Raw genomic sequence first — 23,965 nt, forward strand, 5'->3', positions numbered from 1 at the left:
AAAAGGTTGCATCGGGGGCGGTGTTGTGAAAAACAGAGAGATTGCAGCGTGGCTGACTTAGCGTCAAGTATCCGAGATGATTTACAGCAGTCTGCAACCAGACTATGAGGTGTAGGTGAGACATGCATTAGGATGGAGTGAGTGAGTGTGAACACATCCAGCTGGTGTGAGTGACTGAAGGAGCAGCTGGATCGTCTGAGATGGTCGCAGACTGAACTCACAGTTTACACATGGCGAAACCATCAACAACAACTTCAACCGGAGGGGCCTTCATCACGTACCCTTGCATAATACTGAGAAATGTAGTGAGACACTCAAACCACATTGGGAAACGATATGTTCCCGTAATCGCACTTAGGCTATTCTGAGAATACCTCAGTGCACCTATCATCAATCTTCAGGCGTAGGAGCCATGTTTTTCCAAGAATGGGTGTATAAGGTTTATGTTACGGCGTCCACAACTGAGATCATTTTGAGTGATTTTACAGAGAGATGTGAAGGCGGGCGGTTCGGTCAGGTAAATGAAATTGAAAAAATCTATCATTGGTTTTATTCGTTTCCTGACGTCTGCTTACAAAAATCCAGTTTGTATCGTACACAAACCAGAATAACGGTCCATCTCACATTCAGCTCAAACAAATATGTTTGCAGAAATTTGGTTTGAATAGCTCAAGGCCAACAACTAAATACATCTACAGTTATCAGGAGCAGTGCCTTATTTCTAAAGATTTTCTGTTGCTTATTAGCTCAGAATACTTTTTCTAATTAATTTGGGTACTATAACATTTGATGTATAATTTGTATTCATGCCCCTCTGCTGTGTTAGACGATTCCAGGAAACTCGACGGCATTATCCACCATGACATACCAATTTGGCTCAAGAGTTTGCAGTCTAAATATGCTGCAGGATGTGGGTCCATTTATTAAGCCTCTGCCTTGAGTTCAGAGTCACAGTCTGTCTAACACCAAATATTCAGGCGATTTAATGCTGTAATTTTGGGTTTGGAGTGAGTCCCTTCTGCCAGACAGGGTGGAGGTTTTGATAGATGCTGCAGATTTAATGAGGTGTTGGATCAGCCCTCTCTGACTTGTTGACTCGCTGCTGTTACATAACTTCATCAGGTACGACAGTGGAGAGCTTGTAAGACATTGCGTCCTACAGTGTAATGACCACGTAAGCACTCAGCGCCGGAGTAAGGAGACTTATGGTCAACTCCAGCTGTGGTTTGCTGTGTTGTAAAAGTCTGTGTCGATACCTCAAGCACGAGGGCACTGATGTAAGTCGTTTCATGAAAGAACTTCTTGTGAGGAGGAACCTTCATGTGGTGAATGTAATTATTTTCTTTAAATTCTTTATATCTCTTTCTGTAATGTATTGTATACTTATGTGTACCAAGAGAATAAAAATGGTATAGAACTAAGAAAAGCAAAATACTTGCAGTGGCATGCGAGTAAATCGAAGTTGCTCGGTCGGGCTAAAGAGGTTAAATCAATGGAGCTCTATAAATGATCCTACAATAATGTACCAGAAGAAGAACAACAATTAATTACGACAAATGTTTAGATTAAGGGTCCTTTCACATGGGTGGTTTGGTTTATTTTGTCAGGACCAAGGGAAAAACAAAAGAATAGATTGTTGGATTTTAGTTTTGGTCCGGTTCCTGTTCCCAATGATTTTTTAGAAGTGGGGAAATCAAATTCTGGTGACTGACAGAAGTTCATCCAGCACTTAATCCATTCTGATGTGTATGTTTATGTATGTTGTCACAAAGACTGCACAAATAAATATCCAATTATAAACATTAGTAGTAGGACTAGACTGCAAATCAATCCGCATCTTATGAATAATGACTGAAAGGTAGTGCCAGGGCTGTACAAAAGCCTCTTTGGGCACTCCCAGATGACGGTGAACCGTGAGGAGCACATAGAGGTGTCTTGTACAGTAACACACCAGGGCTTATTACTGTAGGATCGCTGTCACACACTTTTAATGGACTTAATGAACTGACAAAGTTGGGCTTGGAGACAGAATTGTGTTGAAACATTTCATGATAAAATGAGATAAAATAAATATTATTTTTTTATCCATTTTTGAATATCCAATACAATGTAGGCTCTGCTCCGTTGCTACTGCTGTAAAACAAGGAGAAATAGTTTTGAGCATCAAGATCCCCGAGAAATGACTTCAGTAGTTTCACTACAAGCATTTAAATTATTATATCCCCATTCAAGTAGAAGGCTAAACCGGAAGTTGTCCAGCTTGACCGACAGAAATCTCAACATCGCTCAATATTTAAAAAACAAAAACATATTGTGATAAAAAAAAACAGAGTTTGATTGACAGCTTTCACACCAGCCCAAACAAACCGTACTAGCCGGGCGAACAACCTGAGTTTGTTTTAACCGAACCAAAGAGGTTAAGTGTGAAAACACCATAAGGAACTTGAACATGGGTAAGAAAGACACACACATAATAGAAAAACATAGAAGGATGAATTTCCACTGTGGGTGGATTTGATGAGAATAGATAATATTAATAAAGTATTAGTAGGTCAAGCATGTTTCTCCTTTTGTATTCCGTGGATTACAACAAGACACATTCCTTCAATGAGCTATTAATGCACCACATGCTTCCTATTATGCACCTTTAATCATTCTTGTTTCTGACCAGTTTGTATTGTTTTCTTCTACGATTCAGAGGTTTTGAAAAATGCTAATTGTCAGACCTCCGCTGAGAGCACATACAGTCGTTACTGTCTGGCTATGCCGAACGAAACTACTGCTTCAGGTCGGCTTCATTGGTAACACAGTACATTTTGTTGTCATTGTGGGTCATTTGCCAACGGACCATATGAGGAGAAGCTGAGTTACGAAGTGTTTGAATGTCTCTGGATTCGGTCATATTGGTATCACGAACGAAAATAGTCCAGAGATGGTGTCAGAGACATTTGGGGTTTGGTTTTATGTCCGAGCCAGCTGCAGCGTTCACTGTCTGACCTCATTAACCGCACCATGATGTGACTCTGCCCAGGTCTATTGAGCTCCTGATCGCAGCTGCAGACCATGCATGGAGGTCTGTGGGGCTTTCTGTGATCCAGAACCAAAACGCCTGCAAAGGCTCCTTCTAAAAACCAATCAGATGGCAGATAAAACTCTGGGTGTCCTGCTGCCGACTGGCTAGAATCCATATCGGTAGACAACAAAATACCGGAGCAGCGGTGTACAGACTAACCACAAGGAACACCTGCGGTAGACGTATGGAAACTATGACTCATTTGCTGCCGTTTGTTGCTATAGATACTTGTGTTTGTCCTTTTAAGTGGGAACATCATCTGGCAGCCACTGAAACTTGGCTTTTATTGATTTAGTGAAACATCATTACAGATTCAGTATTTTTTTATGCTCAATGGCAGTTTCTTAAATCATGGAATAAGGCCCTGTTGGGTTGAAAATAAGATGCAACACCAGTAGAGGAATGAAAAAACAAACAATCATTAAGACCCAAGCCTCCTCATCTCTGCCAAATGTGGCAACTTGCATGGTGCCAGACTTGCTGACGAGCTGGAGGCCGCGAGAGCCAGCTCTGAAGCTTTGCTGGCCGGTTAACACGGCTTGTTAAGGTGCGGGCTGCGGAACGCTCATTTCCTGACTTTGCCCGGGGAATGAGGAGGATTACGATGGTAACATGGGGAAGGTGTCACATCTGATCCCTGGAAGGAAAGTGAAATAAATTCTCAAAGTCTAATTGCTGGAAGTGGGAAACTTTTTTAATTTTTTTTAATTCACCTTAAGCATGAACTCAAGAGTCAAAAAGCTCAATTTGAGTTGAAAAATGATGTCAGTGGCCAAACATGGGTTCCTAGGCTGGATTAATCGCGTTCAGCATATTTGTCTAAGAGCCTGTGGGAAATGGCAGCAGCCAGCAGGAGCCAATGCAAAGAGATTCTCCAGGTCACTCCTTCTCTACATGGGGCCGTCTGAGGAAGGTTTTAAAAGCAGGTTCTGGCCCTGAAGCTCCTCCCTTAGTAAGACTCCTTCGATCTTCACATTCCCAGACCAATTCAGACACACACACAAAAACAGCAGCTTCTATCAGGCTCACCATGACAGTCTTGTCTCACTTCTGATTCAAAAAAGGAGGCAAGGACACAAAAGGCACCACTCACAGCAGGAGCAGACATACGTGAAACTGCGTGTCACATATTGATAAGTCACTACAGAGACAGTGCTGATCAGGGACCAGCTGGAAGGACAAAATGGGTGTGTGGACAGCCCTGATTCTGGCCTCGCAGCTGCTATTAAAACTGAGCTTACACGTGGAAGCCCAGGCTTTAGGTGAGTGTTGTTTGAAGTTTTCTATAATTTCCTTTTCATATCAGATATTTAAACGTCGTTACGATTTTAACAAAATGTGTTATTGATTGGCAATAACCGATTACAACTATAGCTGCTGCTGGGGATGACAGCAATTCAAGAAATAAAATATCATTGCAGGTTCTCCGTTTACATTTTAACTAGACACACACAAAGATAAATGTCTTTGATTCTATTTGAATGCCACATTTTTCTGACTTCCTGGCTCTGTCTGTTTTCATTATCTGTCAAAAAAGATTTAATGGCTCCAGCACTGGGTATTCTAACACACTATGTATGAGTTCAATGCATAATGGATAAAGCAGACACTGTGAAAGAGAATATCATATGCATAAAGAACACAAAGGATTAGACATGGTGTATGATACTCACTGAGGTATGAATAAAATGCTAAATATCCCGTCAGCTCAAGAAGAGAGGAGGCAGCCGAATGCATTTGTGTGTTTGCGAGAGGAAGAAGGCAAAGATAAAGAATAAAAGCAGATATCTTTCTGCTAAAGTAAAATCACTCTGCTTTTCATATCCATCCAGACAGATTTGCTTGATTACTTCAGCTTCAGGAGGTTCTGCTTTCTGGCTCATATTAATTCAAACAAAGTCCCAGCTCGGTCACACACATGGGAACAATCAGAGGTGATCTGGGAGCAATATTGAACTTCAAGTCACACATACGCACAAACTCTCCTCTCTCTCTCTCTCTCTCTCTCTCTCTCTCTCTCTCTCTCTCTCTCTCTCTCTCTCTCTCTCTCTCTCTCAGTCGCACTGAAATGCATTCAAGGTCACACACAAACCAAGCTGCAGACGACATGCAGAAAGATTGGTGTTGATAGTTTATCAGCTTCTTGCAAATCACTCCAGTGATAGATGGCATACCTTTCATGCACCCATTAATCCCTACAATGTTTGGGCAATAGCTGCCTGATGTTATGTATAAAACAAGTCCAGTTAAATGGAGTTCATCATCTATCATTTCCCTTGCAAATGAGTCATTGCCTGCATGACTGGAATTGTTCAGAAGGAGAAAGGTTAAAGCTGCAGTAAGTAAGATTTTAGTAGCACGAAGCAGCCATTCTATCTCTGTAAAGGGTTATTGATCAGTAAGAGTGTCCTTTAGGATGACTTCACCAGGAGCTGAGATTAACTGAATTCAAAACTCACTTTCTACGCTGGGCACAAAGACTCCTTGCCCAGGGACAGAACACATATTTAAAGCAGCTATAATCAATACTGCTACAATAACAATGTATTAAATGACAATGACAAAGGAGTCACACGTGGTGATGAACCTACAAAGAATTATCCGCCCAATCTGCAGGTCCCCTTGGCTTTAAAGAGCATCATAATTTCAGCTCTTTCGTAACTTTACTGTTTTGGTTCACTCTCGGTGCATCATTTTTGACTGCAGCAGGCAGCTGTTTTCAGTGAAAGAGCTCTTAAAACCCACAAGACACAGTTAGCGCCTCGCTGGTGAACATTGTGGAGCATTTAGCAGCTACATTTCCCTCAGGAGTTGGTGGAGACCAAATACAGATGTAAAAGAGTAAATATTGGACTTTTGATTAGGAGATCAAAAACATGACTCCACATGAATTGCTGGGTGTATCAACTGTTCAACTGATCAACTGTTTGCTAACAAGTTCGCCAAGTCATGCTAAAATCACAGCTCGTTTCCGCTGCTTCCAAGTGTCCAAAACAAATCAGTTGTTGGAGGTTTAAAGGTTTTTGTCTCAAGTGTGACCTCACTGTTTATTTTAATAACATGCCGATGTCATTTCTTCATCATTACTAATGGTTGATTAGGCACCTCTAAACATGAAACTAAAGTAAATCACAGCTTTCAACATGCAAGCTCTCAAATGTGAAGTATTTGTTGAGCAGTAAAATGAAGAATGCTGACCATTTGTACACTTAATAGCACTTTGTAGTCGTGATATATATATATATATATATGCTGGTGTTAAGGAGAGGACAAGACACTGAATTACTTTATGGCTTTCAGCTAAACTAGTTTTATGAAGCTTGAAATCGGAGGTTAAACAGGGTGGGAAATGAGGCACTTTCTCAGGATGGTGTAACACGACACTGACCCCCACAAAGCCCTCCTGTCCAGAAGATTTATGAACAGCAGGACTGTCTGCTTTATGTATGTGTCTGTGCGTGCCGTTGTAGTGTTACAGTAACTCAAAAAACATGCATTGAGGTTCATTTGTTCCCTTGTTGTTTTGTTCATTTTTGGACTTTGTCAATTTGATGCACCAGTGAGTCACACTGAGTCAAAAAGAGACATGTTTGCGTAAAACTCAACAGGTGATCTTGGCAATCACAAATACAAAAGACTCGTCTTTGTGGTGGTTGTTGACAACACTGTGTAAGCAGTCATGTAACTGCAACATTTTTAAAGGGCCTGTGTTTTGCTGAAATTCGGCATGTGACGAACAAAACACAAGGAGAGAGTTACAAGGGGAAAAAAATAGACGTCATCTGGGGATCATGCTTCGCAATCTTGGCTGACAATAGCTAATCTCTGGGAGCATTTGGGAGCAATTTTGCTCCCTCATGACTGTGGGCCTTGCAGACTGCTTTTAGGGTCCTTGTGTATTCATGATGCGTGCAGATGGCGGACTAGAGATTCACTGCATATCCTCTCATGGGGAGCCCAGCTCCCAAGTCACTTTATTAAAAGGAGGACTCTAACCAGGAGTGCAAGTGTTCAGTGTCCTTCTGGCTTTTCACACCCACTAAGCAGCTTCTCAGTAAAGTCTGCCATACCTCTGCCTGTGAGAACAATGAATAGAACTGTGGCTGAAAAAGAGAAATCACATATAGATTTTATTGGCCGAGCAGCTTTGGTGGGAATCTGACAAAATATTGATAATAACACCAAACACCTAGCCGTCACAGTACATTGCTCTGATTTGCTTCGAAATCCAAATATTTCTGATTTCTCTGAGCCAACTCTGCCTGCCAAGTCAGTGCTGACTGATTGACACAGCGTCTCGCAAGAGCAACAAACACTGGGTCAACATCATCATCATCATCTTCACTTCGTCGACTCAGGATGTGTTTACTCAGGGATCGGAGCGGCTGCAGGTTGTAAATATTCATATCTCATCATCCATTACTCATGTGCATTACCGCTTCTCTCTTTTCCCATCCCTGTCAACAGTCTATGATCTGCTCACCTCGCCTGATTGCCTGCCAGACCTGCTGCAGGGGGGTCTGGTCGAGCAAGGGGTGCACGAGGCTTTCATCCTAACCTCCTTCAAGTTGCAGCCCAAGACCGGAACCAGTTTGTTTTCCCTGTACAACCCCCGGGACAACAGCAAGTACTTTGAGTTCACTGTGATGGGGAAGCTCAACAGAGGTAGGAGACCATGAAAGAGGCCGTGGTTCCATTTTAAGCTGCACTCAACCTTGTTGTATTTATGTGTTAAAAGAAAAAGGAGTCCCTTATAATGAGGAGCCCACAGAGAAGTATTTCTGTCGTTCCTCTCACTTCTGTGGAGCATTTTCTCATATTTCAGCTGATTGCTTTGGTTTTACAGGTACTACTTAGCAAATGTTTGCATGCTACACTAAGACGTTGAACGTGGTAAACATTATACCCGCTTAAAATCTGCATGTTAGCATCGTCACTGTCAGCATGCTGATGTTACCATTTTGTTCAAAGCAAAGCTGTGCATCAGTACAGCCTCACAGAGCCGCTATATGTCATGGCTGTAGACTTAGTCTTGTTGTAATTTGGATGAATCAACCCTTTACAGTAAAAGCACCTTGTAAATCCTCCTCTATTTCTCCCCATTATCTCTTCCTTGCCACCACCGCTTCCCCTCCTTACTCTGTCCTCTAAAAGCTGTGTTACGCTACCTGCGGAGTGACAAGAGGATGAGCTCAGTAACCTTCAACAACCTGGTCCTGGCAGACGGCCAACAACACCGACTGTTGTTCCACCTGAAGGGGATGCAGCAGCCCGGGCCGGGCGGGGTGGAGCTGCATCTGGACTGCAAGCTGGTGGAGACGGTCAGGGATCTCCCTGCTGCCTTCCAAGGTTTGCCAGCAGGCTACGGTATGGTGGAGCTGAAGACCATGCAAGCCAGGGATCAGGTGACCCCTCGCTTACAGTATTTACATACAATAATGAATATGGTTCCGTCCCAATAATTAATCCAGAGGTTTCCAAATGTCTTAGATGTTCACTTTGACCCGTTTTATTCTAACAGGAGAGTTTAGACGAGCTCAAGCTGGTGGTTGGGGACACATTTGAGAATGTTGCGGCACTACAAGACTGCCACTTCCAACAAAGAGACTCCGTCCAAACTCTGGGTAAGATTCTTTCTGTGGAAGCAAATGTCCACAGAGACGGCCAAATATTCCTCAGGAGAACAATCCCAGCCTTAGGAAAAAACAACACTCAGTGTTTGTCGGAGTGGGTTGAGAACAGGCTCAGAGAATCCCCCACCTCTTCTTCAGTTTAACAAAATAACAGTCCTTTTCTCTTAGGGGTCAACACGAAGCAGCTGTCCAATCAAATGCTGGACTTAACCAAGGTGATAAATGAGCTGAAAGACGTCCTCATTCAGCAGGTAACTACCACGAACGGCTCCTCTGAGGCCTCTGCTTCCCCACCCCTGACCTCCCCGACAGCTTGCCTGACTGCATATAAACTTGTTTTTATGTTTTTCCAGGTCAAAGAGACCTCATTTCTCAGAAACACCATTTCAGAGTGTCAGGCTTGTGGTAAGTCATATCACTCACCTTTAAATACCATGCTTAATGAATAATTTTGGATTGTTGGACAAACTAAATAAAATTGCAGATGATGAATTAAATGATTATTTTTTTACCTCTGTTGTTTAAAGGTCTGGGTGGTACTGAGGTGGTGAAACCAAGGTGTGCCGCAGGTGTCTGTTTCCGTAATGATATGTGTATAGAGACAGCGTATGGTGTCGAGTGTGGACCGTGTCCTGACGGCTACACTGGGGATGGTTTCAACTGTGATGATGTGGACGAGGTAAGGCTCAGGTTCTTGTATTTTAGGGCTATTTATTGATCTCCATGGTAAAGACTGTAGTTATGGTTAAACCTCTTGAACCAGACAGAGCGCCCCCAGCACCGGGGACCATTGCGCATATGGAAACAAACACCAGATGGACACGTTACACATGTAGCAACATATTCGTCCTGCATACCCACATAGCAGGAAGAAGCTCAGCTAAAAGCTAAGGATAACCTTTTTACCTTAAAGAAATACAACTCCAGTACCAAGCAATATAATGAGCAGACAGCAAAAATACGCCAATGCTGCTAGCATTTTGTTACTTAATGCTACCCGCACAAACAATATATCATTATGAAAGCTGAGACAGATTCCAACGGTATAAAAGTCTCGTCACTCTACGACCAAAACTCACTGCACTAGCAGCCGAAGAGGAGAAAAAATAAACTGCCAAAACCATGCCGTTGTGTTATCAAACGTTGTGTCCGAAGGCATATCAACCCTGCTAACGTTACTCCGATGTCTCAGGATCATTTTTTGGGTTGATTCCAGCCATCTGTATTCATTTGCATGGCATGTAGCATTTCCACTCTGCCTTCCTCCAGCATTGAACAGCCTAGCTCATCCTTCCATGTGAAGCAGCAGAGAGGTGACAGATAATTAGGTGAGACATAACATGAAACTCCACAGAAGCTAATGTGGTAGAATGGGGTTTAGGAATGAAAGCCACAGGTACAAGTTTGGGAATTCAGTTCAAGTTAAGGCACGACTTTTAATGAGGTCCTCATAAGGATAGAAGCACAAAGATATGTGCGTGTGTGTTTGCCTGTCTGTCTTCTCGTGTTTGCACTGACCTCTTTTTATAAGGACTGGCCCCTTCAGCATTCTCTTTTTTGCATGAGCAAAAGTGTCGTCAAAACTAAAAGCTTTTGGGGAGAAGCCCAGTGAGAACCATATACATTTTTCAGCTTCAACAGAGCTCATGTCCTCCTTCCTTCCTGCAGTGTCAGTTTAACCCCTGCTTCCCTGGAGTGAAGTGTGTGAACACTGCCCCGGGCTTCCGCTGCGACGCCTGTCCGCTGGGCTTCACCGGCCTGGCAGTGGAGGGTGTGGGCATTTTGTATGCCCAGACCAACAAACAGGTAAAAGAGTGAATAAAATATGGGAGACACAAATACAAAATGAGACTAGAATAAAAAAATAAAAAAAATAAGGATGCATGCAAATTACAGCATCAATCAACGACATCAAATATCATTATGAAAAGAGTTTTCCATGCTTTTGTGCTACAAGAGAATACAATGCTTTAGATTACAGCTGTAAAATTATGGTGTAATTAATTCGTGCATATTGGATCAATAACATATTTACTGGTGACCTATATGAGGACAATGTAGCTACAAAATAGCTAGTGTATGTTAAGTTATAATGAAGTACTGAGGACAGGTATTGTAGTTTTGCAATCCAATGTAGGATCTATCTGATGATCAAAACGGATACAGAAGAAGAACCTGGAACAGCTTCCTATTATATCATCAGATAATAAACAATTACCCTCTGGAATGAAGTTGAGCAGAAGTATATAAGTACCTTAAAATTGTACGAAAGAACAGTACTTAAATGTACTTAATTTCCACAGCTGTTTATTGTGTATTTTATGCAGTAATTATTGGAACCTTGAAATCATAAAAAAGGGAAATAATGTAAATTGTCATTAAAACAAAGCTTTGGATGAATTCACATCTTACATTCATCATTTCAGGTCTGTGACGACGTTGACGAATGTAAAGAGCCCAACAACGGCTGCGCCGCAAACTCCGTCTGTTACAACTCTGTGGTAAGACCACTGTAGAATATTATCCCAATATCACACACATGGCTCATGTAAGACATTTATTTCATTGAAGTGGCTGTCCAAAGAAACTAGATGTCCTCATTCCTGCACAGGGCTCGTATCAATGCGGCAGCTGTAACACAGGTTTCACAGGGGATCAAGTGAAGGGCTGTAAGCCAGAGATCAGCTGTGGTAACAGCCTGACCAACCCCTGCGATAACAACGCCCAGTGTATCGCAGAGAGGGACGGGTCAGTCCATTGTCTGGTAGGATTCCACACTTCCCCCCCCCCACACACACACACGCACACACACACACACGCACACACACACACACACACACATTTACTACCTGCACACACAAACTGCACATAAGCACAACCCCACATACATGTCGTCTGAGTTTCCTTTGTCTCGTCAGTGTGGAATTGGCTGGGCCGGTAACGGATTCCTGTGTGGGAAGGATACCGACATTGACGGATACCCAGATGACAAACTCAAATGCAAAGATGCGAGCTGTAAAAAGGTAACCATGGTGCAAATTGTCAGCAAATGCAACGTTGATGCCTTTCAGGCCTTATTTAACTTTTTTTTTTATATTGCAACATGTCTTCACAGGATAACTGCATCTTCGTCCCTAACTCCGGTCAAGAGGATGCAGACAGGGATGGCTATGGAGATGCCTGTGACGACGATGCCGATGGTGATGGTATACCAAACGAGCAGGTAGGTGTTAATGTTTTTAACAAATGCATGCAAGCATGCAATTTATTGATTAATCTGTTGGTTATTTTTTCAGATTCATCGATTAATTTAGTCTGTATTACGCCAAAAATGTATATGCACATCACAGTTTCCACAAGCTTCGTGTGATGTCTTTAATTAGCTTGGTTTGTCCAACCAACAGTCCAAAAACCCAAAGGTGTTTCAATCGTGTAAAAAAAAAGAAAAACAGTAACACATTACTACAATTAAGGACCTGAGTGATAGCTTAGCTTAGCATAACAACTGAAAGCAGAGAAAAACAGCTAACCTAGCTCTGTTATTCATAACTAATACGATACATATATATAGTTTTATTAATCCGTACAAAAACATGCATGCACATGCAAGCTTGTCCACTGAAAACAAATACATGTGCTGTGAATGGGGCCTTTGTGTTCTCCGTCTGTCTCAGGACAACTGCAGGTTGAAGGCCAACGTGGACCAGAGGAACAGCGATAAGGACAGCCACGGGGACACCTGTGATAACTGTCGCACGGTGGAGAACCCGGACCAGAGGGACACCGACAGCGACGGCAAAGGGGATGCCTGCGATGATGATATGGATGGAGACGGTATGGAGATAAATAAAATAACACCGATGCTCGTGCTTATATAACCAGCACTGAAGGCACTCTCCGTTTAAACGTATTATTCTGTTCCTTCCTTCACATTTACACCCTGCTCTTACATTAAATAATGCAGATTGTACAGTACACATCTCTCTTAATCATGTTGTAAAAAAATACAGTTGTATGGATGTTTTTGTAAGCCAGCTGAGGCATAACAAACAGCACTGCAAAAAAAAAAAGTTAAGGCCAAAAGCAGTCTGACCCCTGAGCGAACACAAGCTTTGATCATTCACCAGCATGACTACACCTCAGAAAACCCCACGGGAGAGAAGATGGTTTCTCCTCTATTGCTGCTGCTTGACCTTTATGCATTAGTGGGGCTGCTGCTGCCTCCCTGCGATGAATAAGAAATAGCATCTGAACACAAACTGGCGTTCACCTTCATAGCAAATACAACAGTGCAACCTAGTGGTGGAATTACAAGTACCATGCCATATAATTATTCAGTCGATATAGTTCAAACAGTAGTATGGATGTAATGTCTACATTTTTGATATGCATTCAGTAATCAAATATAAATTCACTGATTGACTTCACTAAGTGTGAGAGAGTTTGTCGAGACAACGACAGACTTGGTTACTTTAATGCATCACTTTGATTTTAGAGATCAAAACTCAATTCAAATAGATAAAGTTAATATCTCATTATGTATCCATGTAATCATTCTTTCATATTGGCAACATCCATATTTGTTAATATTTCCACTGGGCAGTAACTTGGTTTCTTTTATGATAGGGCAAGTTGAAATCTTCAAAAAGCTTGTTTTGTCTGACCAATGGTCCAAAAGCCGGAGTAAAATCAATTTACTAACACATAAGATTCCCCAATTCCTAAAATTAGTAAACTGGAACGAAATATTTTTGGGTATTTTTGGATTTATTATCAGAATTGTTGTTGGTAAATATTCTGTCAATCGACTTATTGTCACAGAATCATAGAAATTCACTTATATCTTTTGTGAGAGTTCAGAAAAAGGGACAATGAGAAGAGTATTTATTCTACTACAGCACAATATTATCTATCTGTACTTGCCACCTCCGAATATGTCATTCATGACAATACTATATTTTCCCTGCTGAGAAGGAGTCAGACTGAATAACACTAAATAAATAACACTAAATAACACCATCTCCTCCTGTTGACTGGCGAGCATAGGCCTGAAGAACTTTCTGGACAATTGCCAGCTTGTCCAAAACAGAGACCAGCTGGACCGGGACGGAGACGGAGTGGGAGACGCCTGCGACAGCTGCCCCGACATCCCCAACCCAAACCAGGTCAGTCAGAGCCAGATAGAGGGATGGAGGGACGGATAGCTGTGGTGGAAAGTAACGGAGTACATCTACTCAAGTACTCAAGTACAATTTGTGGGAAATATTGAAATCTTGCAGCTTAAGTTACTGGTTACTTTGGGATTAAGATTCAACAAAATATATAATAAGTTTATGAAATACAGCACATTGTTAAAGATTAAACAGTGGCTCAAATGACAAATTGTGTCTCTTTGGGATTCCTGGACGTGTTTCAGATGTATAGGAGTTGTTGTATTCACAAATTCCCCTTTAAACTTCTCAGCTGGTTTCCTTTAAATAATCGTTTGATACCCAAAGGGGTAAAAGTTTGCAAAATTTCACAAACAAAAAAATAGAGAAGTCTGAAAAGTGAGTACAAATTTGTATAAATTTACTTAAGTAAGATTTTAAATGCAGGACCTTTGTTACTTTCACTAATGTAAAGGATCAGAGTCTCTCAAGTGTAAAAGAAATGGTGTTTTTAGTGAACTCTCTGCTCCTGTTTCAGTCTGATGTTGACCACGACCTGGTTGGAGACTCCTGTGACACAAACCAAGACAGGTAACGATATTGTCACAGTCTTCATGTTGTGTTCTTGCAGATATCTGAACTGCTGTTTCTACTACTGCTAGTCCTACAGCCTTTTTTCACGTCATGCGATCGTGTCACTTTCCCTTGTAGTGATGGCGACGGTCACCAGGACACCAAGGATAATTGCCCATTCGTAATAAATAGCTCCCAGCTGGACAGTGACAAAGACGGGCTGGGTGACGAGTGTGACGATGACGACGACAACGATGGGATCCCTGACACTCTGCCACCGGGACCAGACAACTGCCGGCTGGTACCAAATCCTGACCAGATCGACGACAACGGTGAGCGATGGTCTAAAATACATCGCACCTCCTCATATACCACACAGTCAAATCAGTTTACAGTAATAATCAGATATGATTGTTGATATATTTGGCTGAAAACCAGCATGGTGATCAGATAAATGTTCATAATTTCATCTCCACATTCTCCCTGAACTGTTCCCCGACTTTCCTTTGAAAGCTATTTTGGTCCCCAGTTTCACACCAACGCAGATCAAACAAAAGCAACTGTGAGCACATTGAGTGGCATTTTTGTTGGGTAAAAGCTTGCACCCATTGGTGACTCATTGGGACATTTTCTGTGTAGAAAATGCCCTCTGGAGTGTCAATTCAAATCAAGTCAATTCAGCTGTTGTTGGCAGTCAGGGAGTCAAGTGATGTAAGTTGGAGCCAACATTTTGGAATATAACAAAACACAAAAAGTGTATTTACTGAGTCCAAATGTTTTACAAGATGCACACAAGACATTCACGCATTTGCCCGATTGAGCATCAATTCAATCATTGACACAGAATGAAGCTTTTATGCCAAGAACCGCCAAGTCGGACCTTCTTGACGTCGTTGCAGCTGTTGCACATTCACAGTGATAAAAGTGCATCAACATATTTCCTTCCATTTAATAATCCATATCAGAACTGCACATGCCACTACAAGAAACGAACACCACCGAGTAGAGAAACTACAGCATGGCACTTTTTTAACCATGGCAAACACAGCAACTCTAATGCTGAACCCACACAGCAGGGTGCAGACTAGAGAGATATAATCCATCTATATTAAACCAATGCAACATACAGCCTTGCTCTTTTGCTTGAAATGTGAATAGCCCCTTAAGAAAGGACATTTGGGGATGTTTTACATTCACCTTTTTGACATTTTTGCTTAAGCCAGTCTGAAATCTCCTCATTGTGACAACGCAGGAAACACACTGGTTTAAAAAGGATTTAAAAGGAGCTCATTACTTTGAATAAATGACACAACACAATCTTTGCTAGTGTGTGTAATCAAAAACTGTTAACAAGTCTCTGCACCTCTGACCTATTGGAACAATGACTCACGGTCTTTCTTACTTTAATTTAAGTCTAAATCTCCTCTCTGTTGTCCCTCAGATGATGGAGTTGGAGACGTGTGCGAGTCTGACTTTGACCAGGACAAAGTGATTGACAGGATCGACAACTGTCCTGAGAATGCTGAGGTCACCTTGACTGACTTCAGGGCCTTTCAGACGGTGGTGCTGGACCCTGAGGGCGACGCCCAGATCGACCCCAACTGGGTTGTTCTGAACCAGGTGAGATTACTAAAAGCTGAAAATTCCCTCTCCATGTACAAGTTAAAGCAGCAATGATCGATATTTTTATCTTAACAGTAGAACCAATAACAATAAGAAATGTGAATAGTGCTGCGTGAAATCGTACCACGAAGACAAACTACACAAGACAATATACAACAGTGCCTCGTTTAACCGTGTTGTTGATTCTTGATTTTTAACTGTGAGGTGCCATACCATATTTAATGATGCTTTCCAGCACAGCGTCGTTCAATGTTGACATGATCTCAGTTCAGTCTGAGTCTGCAGAGAAAGCCTCTGAGCCAGCCTAGCACACGGATAATCAAAGTGGACACTCTAATTTAATTCATTGTCCATTTGTATTCCCGAGTACTTATAGGAGCACACCTGCTCAATTGCACTGTCACCAATGATTACGGGGCCACGAGCTCCCACATCTCTCAAATATAATTTCCTCTGTCTTTTGGTATTACCGTTAAAAATGAGGTGGTGGCTGTCACACCAGTCTTTAAAAGTGGCAATCTCCAGCAGCAGACTTAATATAGCTGTATCATCTGAAAATCTGATGTAATTATTTGGCTGTCTGCTTCTGCATTCATTTGTGTACAGTGTGAATAGGATGGGTGAGCTAACACAGCCATGTGGTACCCCTGTACTACAGTGTTGGACCTTTGAGAGGGAGCCATTGACCTTTACCTGTTGGGAACGGATTGTTATGAAAGACAAAATCAAATATTGACAATAAAATGATATACTTCCATGTCATTTAACATCTGGACAAGCAGTTGTGGTTAGAGTGTACTGAAATATCAAATAAAACCTGTGCATATGCCTTGGAGTCTTTTTAAATGTTTGCTGATTAAGTGTGTCCCACTGACCACAGCAACACATCTGTCTTCAGCATGTCTAGTATGACTCTCAAACACGAGTAGCTAAAGAGCCAGATATTTCCCTCAGGAGTTGGTAGAGACCAAAAACAGAGGTAAAAGAGAGTAAATATTGGACAGCATTAGCAGGTTTACTCCATTACCAAAATGCAGTTCATGTAAAACAAATTGTAACCGAAAATATGAAGTTGCAGCAAATGAAGGCATCAGGGTGCAAAATGCCTTATTAACAACTCTTCCTCACACAGGGAATGGAAATTGTCCAGACCATGAATAGTGACCCAGGACTTGCTGTTGGTAAGAAGTATTTCCTCTGTGTTGAATATCAGTGAATCAAATGCACAATGTTTGAATATAAGTAATATACTGATTTCTGTTGTCAGGTTACACTGCTTTCAGTGGAGTGGACTTTGAAGGAACATTTCACGTAAATACAGTGACCGACGACGACTACGCCGGCTTCATCTTTGGCTACCAGGACTCGTCCTCCTTCTACGTGGTGATGTGGAAGCAGACTGAACAGACCTACTGGCAGGCAACACCCTTCAGAGCTGTGGCTGAGCCCGGCATCCAACTTAAGGTGAAAGCACAAGTCATCAACTCCCCCAGGCAGTAGATTCGTGCTCATCCTATTTTTAATCCCTCGACATATTTTCCACATTTCTTCCTCTCTCTCTCTCTCTCTCTCTCTCTCTCTCTCTCTCTTTCTCTACCCCTTACTTCTCTCTGTTATCTGTCGCTGTTCATCAGGCTGTGAAGTCTAAATCGGGCCCCGGGGAGCACTTGAGAAACTCGCTGTGGCACACGGGAGACACCAACGACCAGGTGCGTCTGCTGTGGAAGGACCCCAGGAATGTAGGCTGGAAGGACAAGGTGTCCTACCGTTGGTACCTGCAGCATCGCCCACAGGTTGGATACATCAGGTACGACCAAACGTGTTCCGGACAATCTCAATATTGATTACATGAAAGCACCTTAAAAAACCCTTAATTGTTGCTCCATCTAACTCTCAGCAAGCAAGTGAATAAGCATATTTCCCCAAAGTGTTGAGAGTGGAACGTAGATTATTTATTTGAATCGTGTGTTTTGTTTAGGGCGCGGTTCTATGAAGGAACTGAGCTGGTGGCCGACTCTGGCGTGACAATTGACACGACCATGAGAGGAGGACGACTCGGTGTGTTCTGTTTCTCTCAGGAAAACATCATCTGGTCCAATTTGAAATACCGCTGCAATGGTAAGGAAGGAACACTTAATCACAAATCCACATATTCTATTATTTTTATATATTTTGAAATACCGTGATTGCATGCTATGGAGCAATTGTCTTGAGGTTTGTTTCTAATACATATCTTCTTACGGTCTTTCATCGCTTGTGTCTGGAAAGTGATTTTAGATTGAGATTTGATGTTGTTGTTGCAGACTACAGCTGTGAATAGAATTGGTTTGGCCTCGTTTTGGCTTTAGATTCTGAGCTCATCTCATGATACCCGACTTCTCACTTCCACAGACACCATCCCAGAGGATTTCCAGGAGTTCAGCACTCAGCACGGCGTCGACTCACTCTAAAGTCGACAGAAAAACATGACGCCAGATCTCTAAAGACTGCTTGTGTGTGAATGTGTGAATGTGTGAGTGTGTGTCTGTCTGTCTGTGTATTGATGTGTACAGTTTCAGTGCATATATGACCACAATCTCCGTACTGTATGTGCATATTATCATGTCTCTTTCTGTTACCCGATTGTGTTTTTACTGTTTGATTATCTCTTAATGAATCCAGTTGAGCTCATTATGCTGAAGGTTATAAGTTATAATGATTTTTACTGAAAATGATGCTATGTGATATGACATAAATACAACGAAAACATGTCACATCAAATTACAAAATGCAAAATATGGTCAATAATGGACAGTTTCCATATATTTTCAAAATAAAGGGAACATTATTATAATTTTTAAACAGTATTTTGCTTCCACACGGGAGATTTTAGCTTATGTGTAGCATGATAAAATTGTTCAAACAAGTGGAAGGAAAGTTACCGCTTCGGATCAGCCTCATACTGATGTTACATTTTGATCATAAACTGGTTGTATTTGTTTATCAGAGTGGTATTTCTACTACGTTTGTAAAGAGGACACCAAGTTTTGTATGACTCAAATGTCAGACTGTGCCTTGCCTCACTTACTGTAGAAGATTAACTTAAAGCTCAGTTTAACCATGTGTTCTCTCTCCATCATTTGGTCCTTGACATCTTGATCATTTCATATCTATGTAGTCACGATCCTGGTCAAAATAAAAGGGCTTTAAAGTACATCGATGTTGAACACGCTCATTCTTATTTTTCCTTTAAAATGTTGACATGTTTTGATGATTAGATGTGTTAAAAGACACCACATAACCACACATACTGTGCATGCATACAACAAATAAACCAATTGAATGCATGAAAATAACCTCTACTTCCCCAGAGGATTGGCACGTTCTCGGTTGAAACTCTAGAAACAAAGGCCACGGTTTAGCTTGAGCAGGAAATACTTTGGCTGGACTTTGTAAAACTCAATTTGGATAAAATCACATATACATATATATATATATATATATATATATATATATATATCCTAATGAATAAGCACAGGCCCTGCACCTGGTAGTCAAGACTTCGTAAGCCACAGCAGCAGTCTGTAGTACAGAGAGTTAAAAAAGAAACTCCCATGGGCCTCATCAAAATGCTCAAACAAAGGAAACAACACAATAGAAAAAAGATAAAACAATAATCAAGAAATCAAGATTTGCAAAGCCCCAGCCATATGATGTTTGGAAGATAAAAGCACCATGGTCTGAACGCCCTCTGGACACATGCATGGTTGCATAACAGGTGATATATATATATATATATATATATAGAGAGAGGTTTATATTTAATCACAAAAGTTCTGGCGGAGCTGAGTTCAGTAGCGTCTATATTTGATTCTTCAGAAGTATTGTGGCATAGAAGGAAAGAGGCTGCAGACAGAGCTGAGAGATCAAGAGGTTCACCGCTCACTCAACAACAGAAGCACACCCAGGCTTTCATGCAGAGAACTGGCACTGGGGAGGTTGACGCTCACAATGGGAACCTCTTCCGGAAATCTGCTTTGATCACTCCTTTAAAAACCTTTATTTTATTATTATTAAAATAATATAAAACGATGTGACAAACTGACAGTGAAGTTTAGAGTTTATCTCAAATTTCTCGGTTGGAGTTGTTCCCACCTGAGGGGAGAAGGGACTTATGTTCACACTTAGTTTGTGTGCAAGGAGGCGAGAATTTATCTGTTTATAAAAATAAAAAGAAGAAGGGCTGATAACAATATGTGATATTATCAGGTCGAAAGTTGAGTTTACTTAAAATTTGTTTTGCATAATTTGCCTTTTCATGAGCTGTACCAACATGCAGATGTGTACAGAGAATAGTTTACTAGAATATTGTACTAAAGTAAAATTACAACAAATTAAGCTATTACTGCTACTAACTAAAAATATACTGAGATAAATGTAAACGGTAGGTGAGTTACTCAGACTAAATGTTCCGTTTCATTTCTAGAATGATGACAATGTAACATGATAGACCTATTAAAAGTAAAGTGCATTAGCATGTCAAGGGTTCAACAAGCATCATTAAGCTGCATAAAGTAAACAACCGGACACTTCTCATAGAATTCACAGCAGAATAAAACATCATGATGGGAGACAACAGAGACAATACATACTTCAGCGGCTGCAACCATGAACACATTAAAGCAAAAAGAGAGCTGCAGTCTTTGCAAACACAATGCTACGTTGCAATGTTGATGTAGTTTGGAGAGAGTTACAACGACATTAAGAGTTTGGTGTTGCACTCACAGGTCTGCATGAACTTCTCTCTGTGAGTGTTATAAGCACTGCAGAGTCCTCCATGACCTGCTCTCGGTTCACCTTCTCTCCTCGTTGTTCTCCATGCATATTAAACAGTCCAATCCGCTTCGCTGTCCCAGTAGAACCAGTCAAGGCCCCCTTACTGCCCCACCACACTCCTCACAGTTTTCAAACATTTTGAGCTCAAAGAGGCTCTGCAGTCACAACGTAACAGAGAGTAGAGGCCTTTCTCACAGCAGACATTTTTGACTTGTCATTGCAGGAAACACACAGGTGTTAGCCTCTAATACTAACGAATTAAGTACCTTCATTGTTATAATTTGCCCCACACCAGGGTGATCTGCTTAGTTATAGCAGATGCAACTTTTTCATGTGTATTTTTTTGTTTTTACTCTGGATGCAACTTGAAATGTAGGAAAGTACAATGCTTATGACTGTGATGCCGTCTAATCTTCAAAGTCACATGTCAGTTATGCTTGAATTAATAAAATTTGAATGAATCTCATTTTGAATATGGTTAAGTTTAGGCCTTTTTTGTAATGTAGACGATGAAAGAATGAGGTCATTTTCCATCAATGACAGGGCAGGCTGTGGTTATCCAACTGCTGGACTGGATTTGCAGAGGGGTGGCCCAGGTCATGTTTGTCAACAACCCTCTCAGTGGGCTCCTCATCACAGCCGGCCTCTTCCTGCAGAACCCTTGGTGGCTCTGAATGGTCTGCTTGTTACCTTTGTCTCCACTGTGTCTGCCATTTTGCTGGGACAAAACAGGTTAGACTGCATCTCCTTATCCTTATTTTACTTTACCATCAAATACAGAAATTGAGCCATTATCGCTGTCTCTTCCACTTGTATTCCCTGCGGCTACACTTTCTTTTTCACAGCGTGTGTCCCATTTAACTGTGTTTTGCACATCTGTCACATTCACCACAGGGAAACCATATCAGTGGGTTTATATGGCTACAATGGAACCTTGATCGGCATACTGATGGCAGTTTTCTCCGCCAAAGGAAGCTGGTACTGGTGGCTGTTATTGCCAAATATGTACATGTCCCTGTTGTGGTAAGTGTCCTCTTGAATGTCCTCTGATTCGTTTAATTTTACACACGTTGCCACTTGAAATTCTTATCAACTTTTGAAACAATGGGTCCTTGATTTCAGACTGAGATAAACAAAAGCAGCCTCTCAGACAGAGACTATTCCAGGCTGAAATGACAACTGACTGAGTCAGCTAACGTTGGAAATCCCAGACATTTTGTGGAGTAAAAAGACGATTGTGCCTGTCGAAATAGTCATTCCCAGATTTGATCAGCCATTCACTAGCTAATTAAGCTGTACAAGCGTTCAAAAAGGTAAACATAATCAATCTAGGTGGGATTGCCCTGCCTTACAAACAAAGATGCACATACACGGTGCTTGAGTTTGAAATGAAAATGTGACCTACTTTTTCTGCAACTTCAGGCGGATATCCAGCCAAATGACCATCTGCACCCTCCTAATGACTCCATGGAAAGCCTCAATATCTCTCAAGTATGACAGGAATGTTATTGGTCCAGTAGCTCTTTGGAAATCTCAACACAATATAAACCATTACAGTGGCCTTATTGCACACATGTTATGATGTCTTAACTTGTTTTAAACTGTAAGTAATGGAAGCTTTCCTTCTGCAGCTATTCCTGTCAGTGCCAGTTGGTGTTGGCTAGGTGTACGGCTGCGACAGTCCTTGGACAGGAGGTCTCATCCTTCTGGCCCTGCTGCTTTCCTCACCAACTATCTGTTTTCATGCCATGTGAGGCTCTGCTGCTGGCATGTTGTCTGGTAAAAAGATTCCAAAACATTTGCATAAGAAAAATATGCACAATGTGTCTGCTCAGGCTACAGCGGCTGCTTTGGCTCCTCAAAGGGCACCGTGGCTTTTCCGACGAATTAACTTTTCTCTGACATTTGTGCAGTTCTTTGCTGTTTAATATTGAATTCCATAGTTAACATTGAGCTTGTCTCAATGTTCCTGTGGTGCAGGAATTGCTCTTGCAGCCCCTCACTAGGACATTTACTCTGGGCTGTGGGGATATAACAGCGCTCTATCCTGCATTGCCATCGGAGGGGTCTTCTATGTCATAACATGGTAAACCCATCTACTGGCTTTAATGTGTGGTAAGATTGATGAAGAGTCTGATCACTATTCTCTGCCAAAGGAAGCTGGTACTGGTGGCTGTTATTACCAAATATGTTTATGTCCATGTTGTGGTAAGTGTCCTTGAATGTCATCTGATTGCACACACTTTGCTTCTTGGAATTCTTAGTAACTTTTAAAACAGTGGGTCTTTGATTGCAGACAAATAAAATTAAAAAAATGCTTTTCATTAAAACTGTAAACATATGTTTCTTTCCAGCACTTTTCTGCACATACATGACTGCAGCGATATCAAAACTGATGTCTGTGGTAAGTAAGAAACTTTCCAAGTCAAACTCCACGAAAGTAATCTGATCCCCCAAATATCTCTCACATCATGTGTCATGCTCCCCTCTCCTGTGACATCCCCTTTCAGCTCGCATTACCAGCCTGCACGTGGCCTTTCTGCCTGTCGACTCTCATCTTCCTCCTCATTTCCTCTGAGATCCCAGCCATCTGCAGACTACCTCTGTCTGTGGTCTCCTACCCCGAGGAAAACCGGCGCTACCGGAGACAATTAAAGGCATCAGAGACAGCTCAGCTCAGTCAGGAGAGCAGCAGCCAAGAAGAGGCCGAGCTGAAGGAGAACAGAGAACCAAATGTCCAGTTAGCATTGGACAGCAGCTGCAGTGAATCCCTGGGTTGTTAGAGGAGATGCTCTAACTCTGAGTGTGAATATTTGTGAATTATCTGAATGATATAGTATAATATAATATACAGTATTGATATTTCCTCTTTTACATAACTGTGTCTGTTATATAAAATGGCTGGCCTTGCAGTGAGAAATATTTTCTAAATGGCAAACATTTTCTTATGCAGTACAGCTATTTTAACAGCAGAGGGCGGCACTTTGCAAGGAAAGATCCCTGTATTTCTTTTAATATAACATGTTCACAATATATTTACTGTTGTGAGGTTTTACAGTATAACTGTGCTATTATAATTGTGGTTTACAGTACGATAC

The 23,965-nt window shown here is 41.6% G+C and overlaps 2 protein-coding genes across 2 annotated transcripts; both read left to right on the forward strand.

Moving 5' to 3' along the window:
• Positions 1–19,327, forward strand: thbs4b (thrombospondin 4b). The gene is made up of 22 exons (XM_031860004.1): positions 1–4,335; positions 7,541–7,738; positions 8,228–8,478; positions 8,595–8,697; positions 8,875–8,957; positions 9,060–9,111; positions 9,234–9,385; positions 10,375–10,512; positions 11,133–11,207; positions 11,318–11,470; positions 11,625–11,729; positions 11,822–11,929; positions 12,381–12,540; positions 13,753–13,871; positions 14,395–14,447; positions 14,568–14,761; positions 15,871–16,049; positions 17,185–17,233; positions 17,320–17,516; positions 17,687–17,859; positions 18,031–18,170; positions 18,444–19,327. The coding sequence occupies exons 1-22, from the start codon at positions 4,257–4,259 to the stop codon at positions 18,500–18,502; spliced, it is 2,820 nt and encodes a 939-aa protein (XP_031715864.1). The 5' UTR covers positions 1–4,256; the 3' UTR covers positions 18,503–19,327.
• A 2,489-nt stretch (positions 19,328–21,816) lies between these two features.
• On the forward strand, positions 21,817–23,650 carry LOC116390567 (urea transporter 2-like). The gene is given in 6 exon segments (XM_031860372.1): positions 21,817–21,890; positions 22,290–22,383; positions 22,499–22,646; positions 22,848–22,982; positions 23,222–23,271; positions 23,378–23,650. Coding segments are annotated over 6 exon segments (774 nt in total).
• The last annotated feature ends 315 nt before the right edge of the window (positions 23,651–23,965 follow it).

Source organism: Anarrhichthys ocellatus, unplaced genomic scaffold, assembly GCF_004355925.1.
Source record: "Anarrhichthys ocellatus isolate YVR2014 unplaced genomic scaffold, GSC_Weel_1.0 scaffold23, whole genome shotgun sequence".
Lineage (NCBI taxonomy): Eukaryota > Metazoa > Chordata > Actinopteri > Perciformes > Anarhichadidae > Anarrhichthys > Anarrhichthys ocellatus.

Bases quoted from the DNA above. Each gene is read 5' to 3' on its own strand.
- thbs4b (XM_031860004.1), top strand. From the start codon at position 4,257: ATGGGTGTGTGGACAGCCCTGATTCTGGCCTCGCAGCTGCTATTAAAA. The intron at 14,448-14,567 runs GTAACGATATTG...TTTCCCTTGTAG, and splicing joins TGTGACACAAACCAAGACAG to TGATGGCGACGGTCACCAGG. The intron at 16,050-17,184 runs GTGAGATTACTA...TTCCTCACACAG, and splicing joins ACTGGGTTGTTCTGAACCAG to GGAATGGAAATTGTCCAGAC.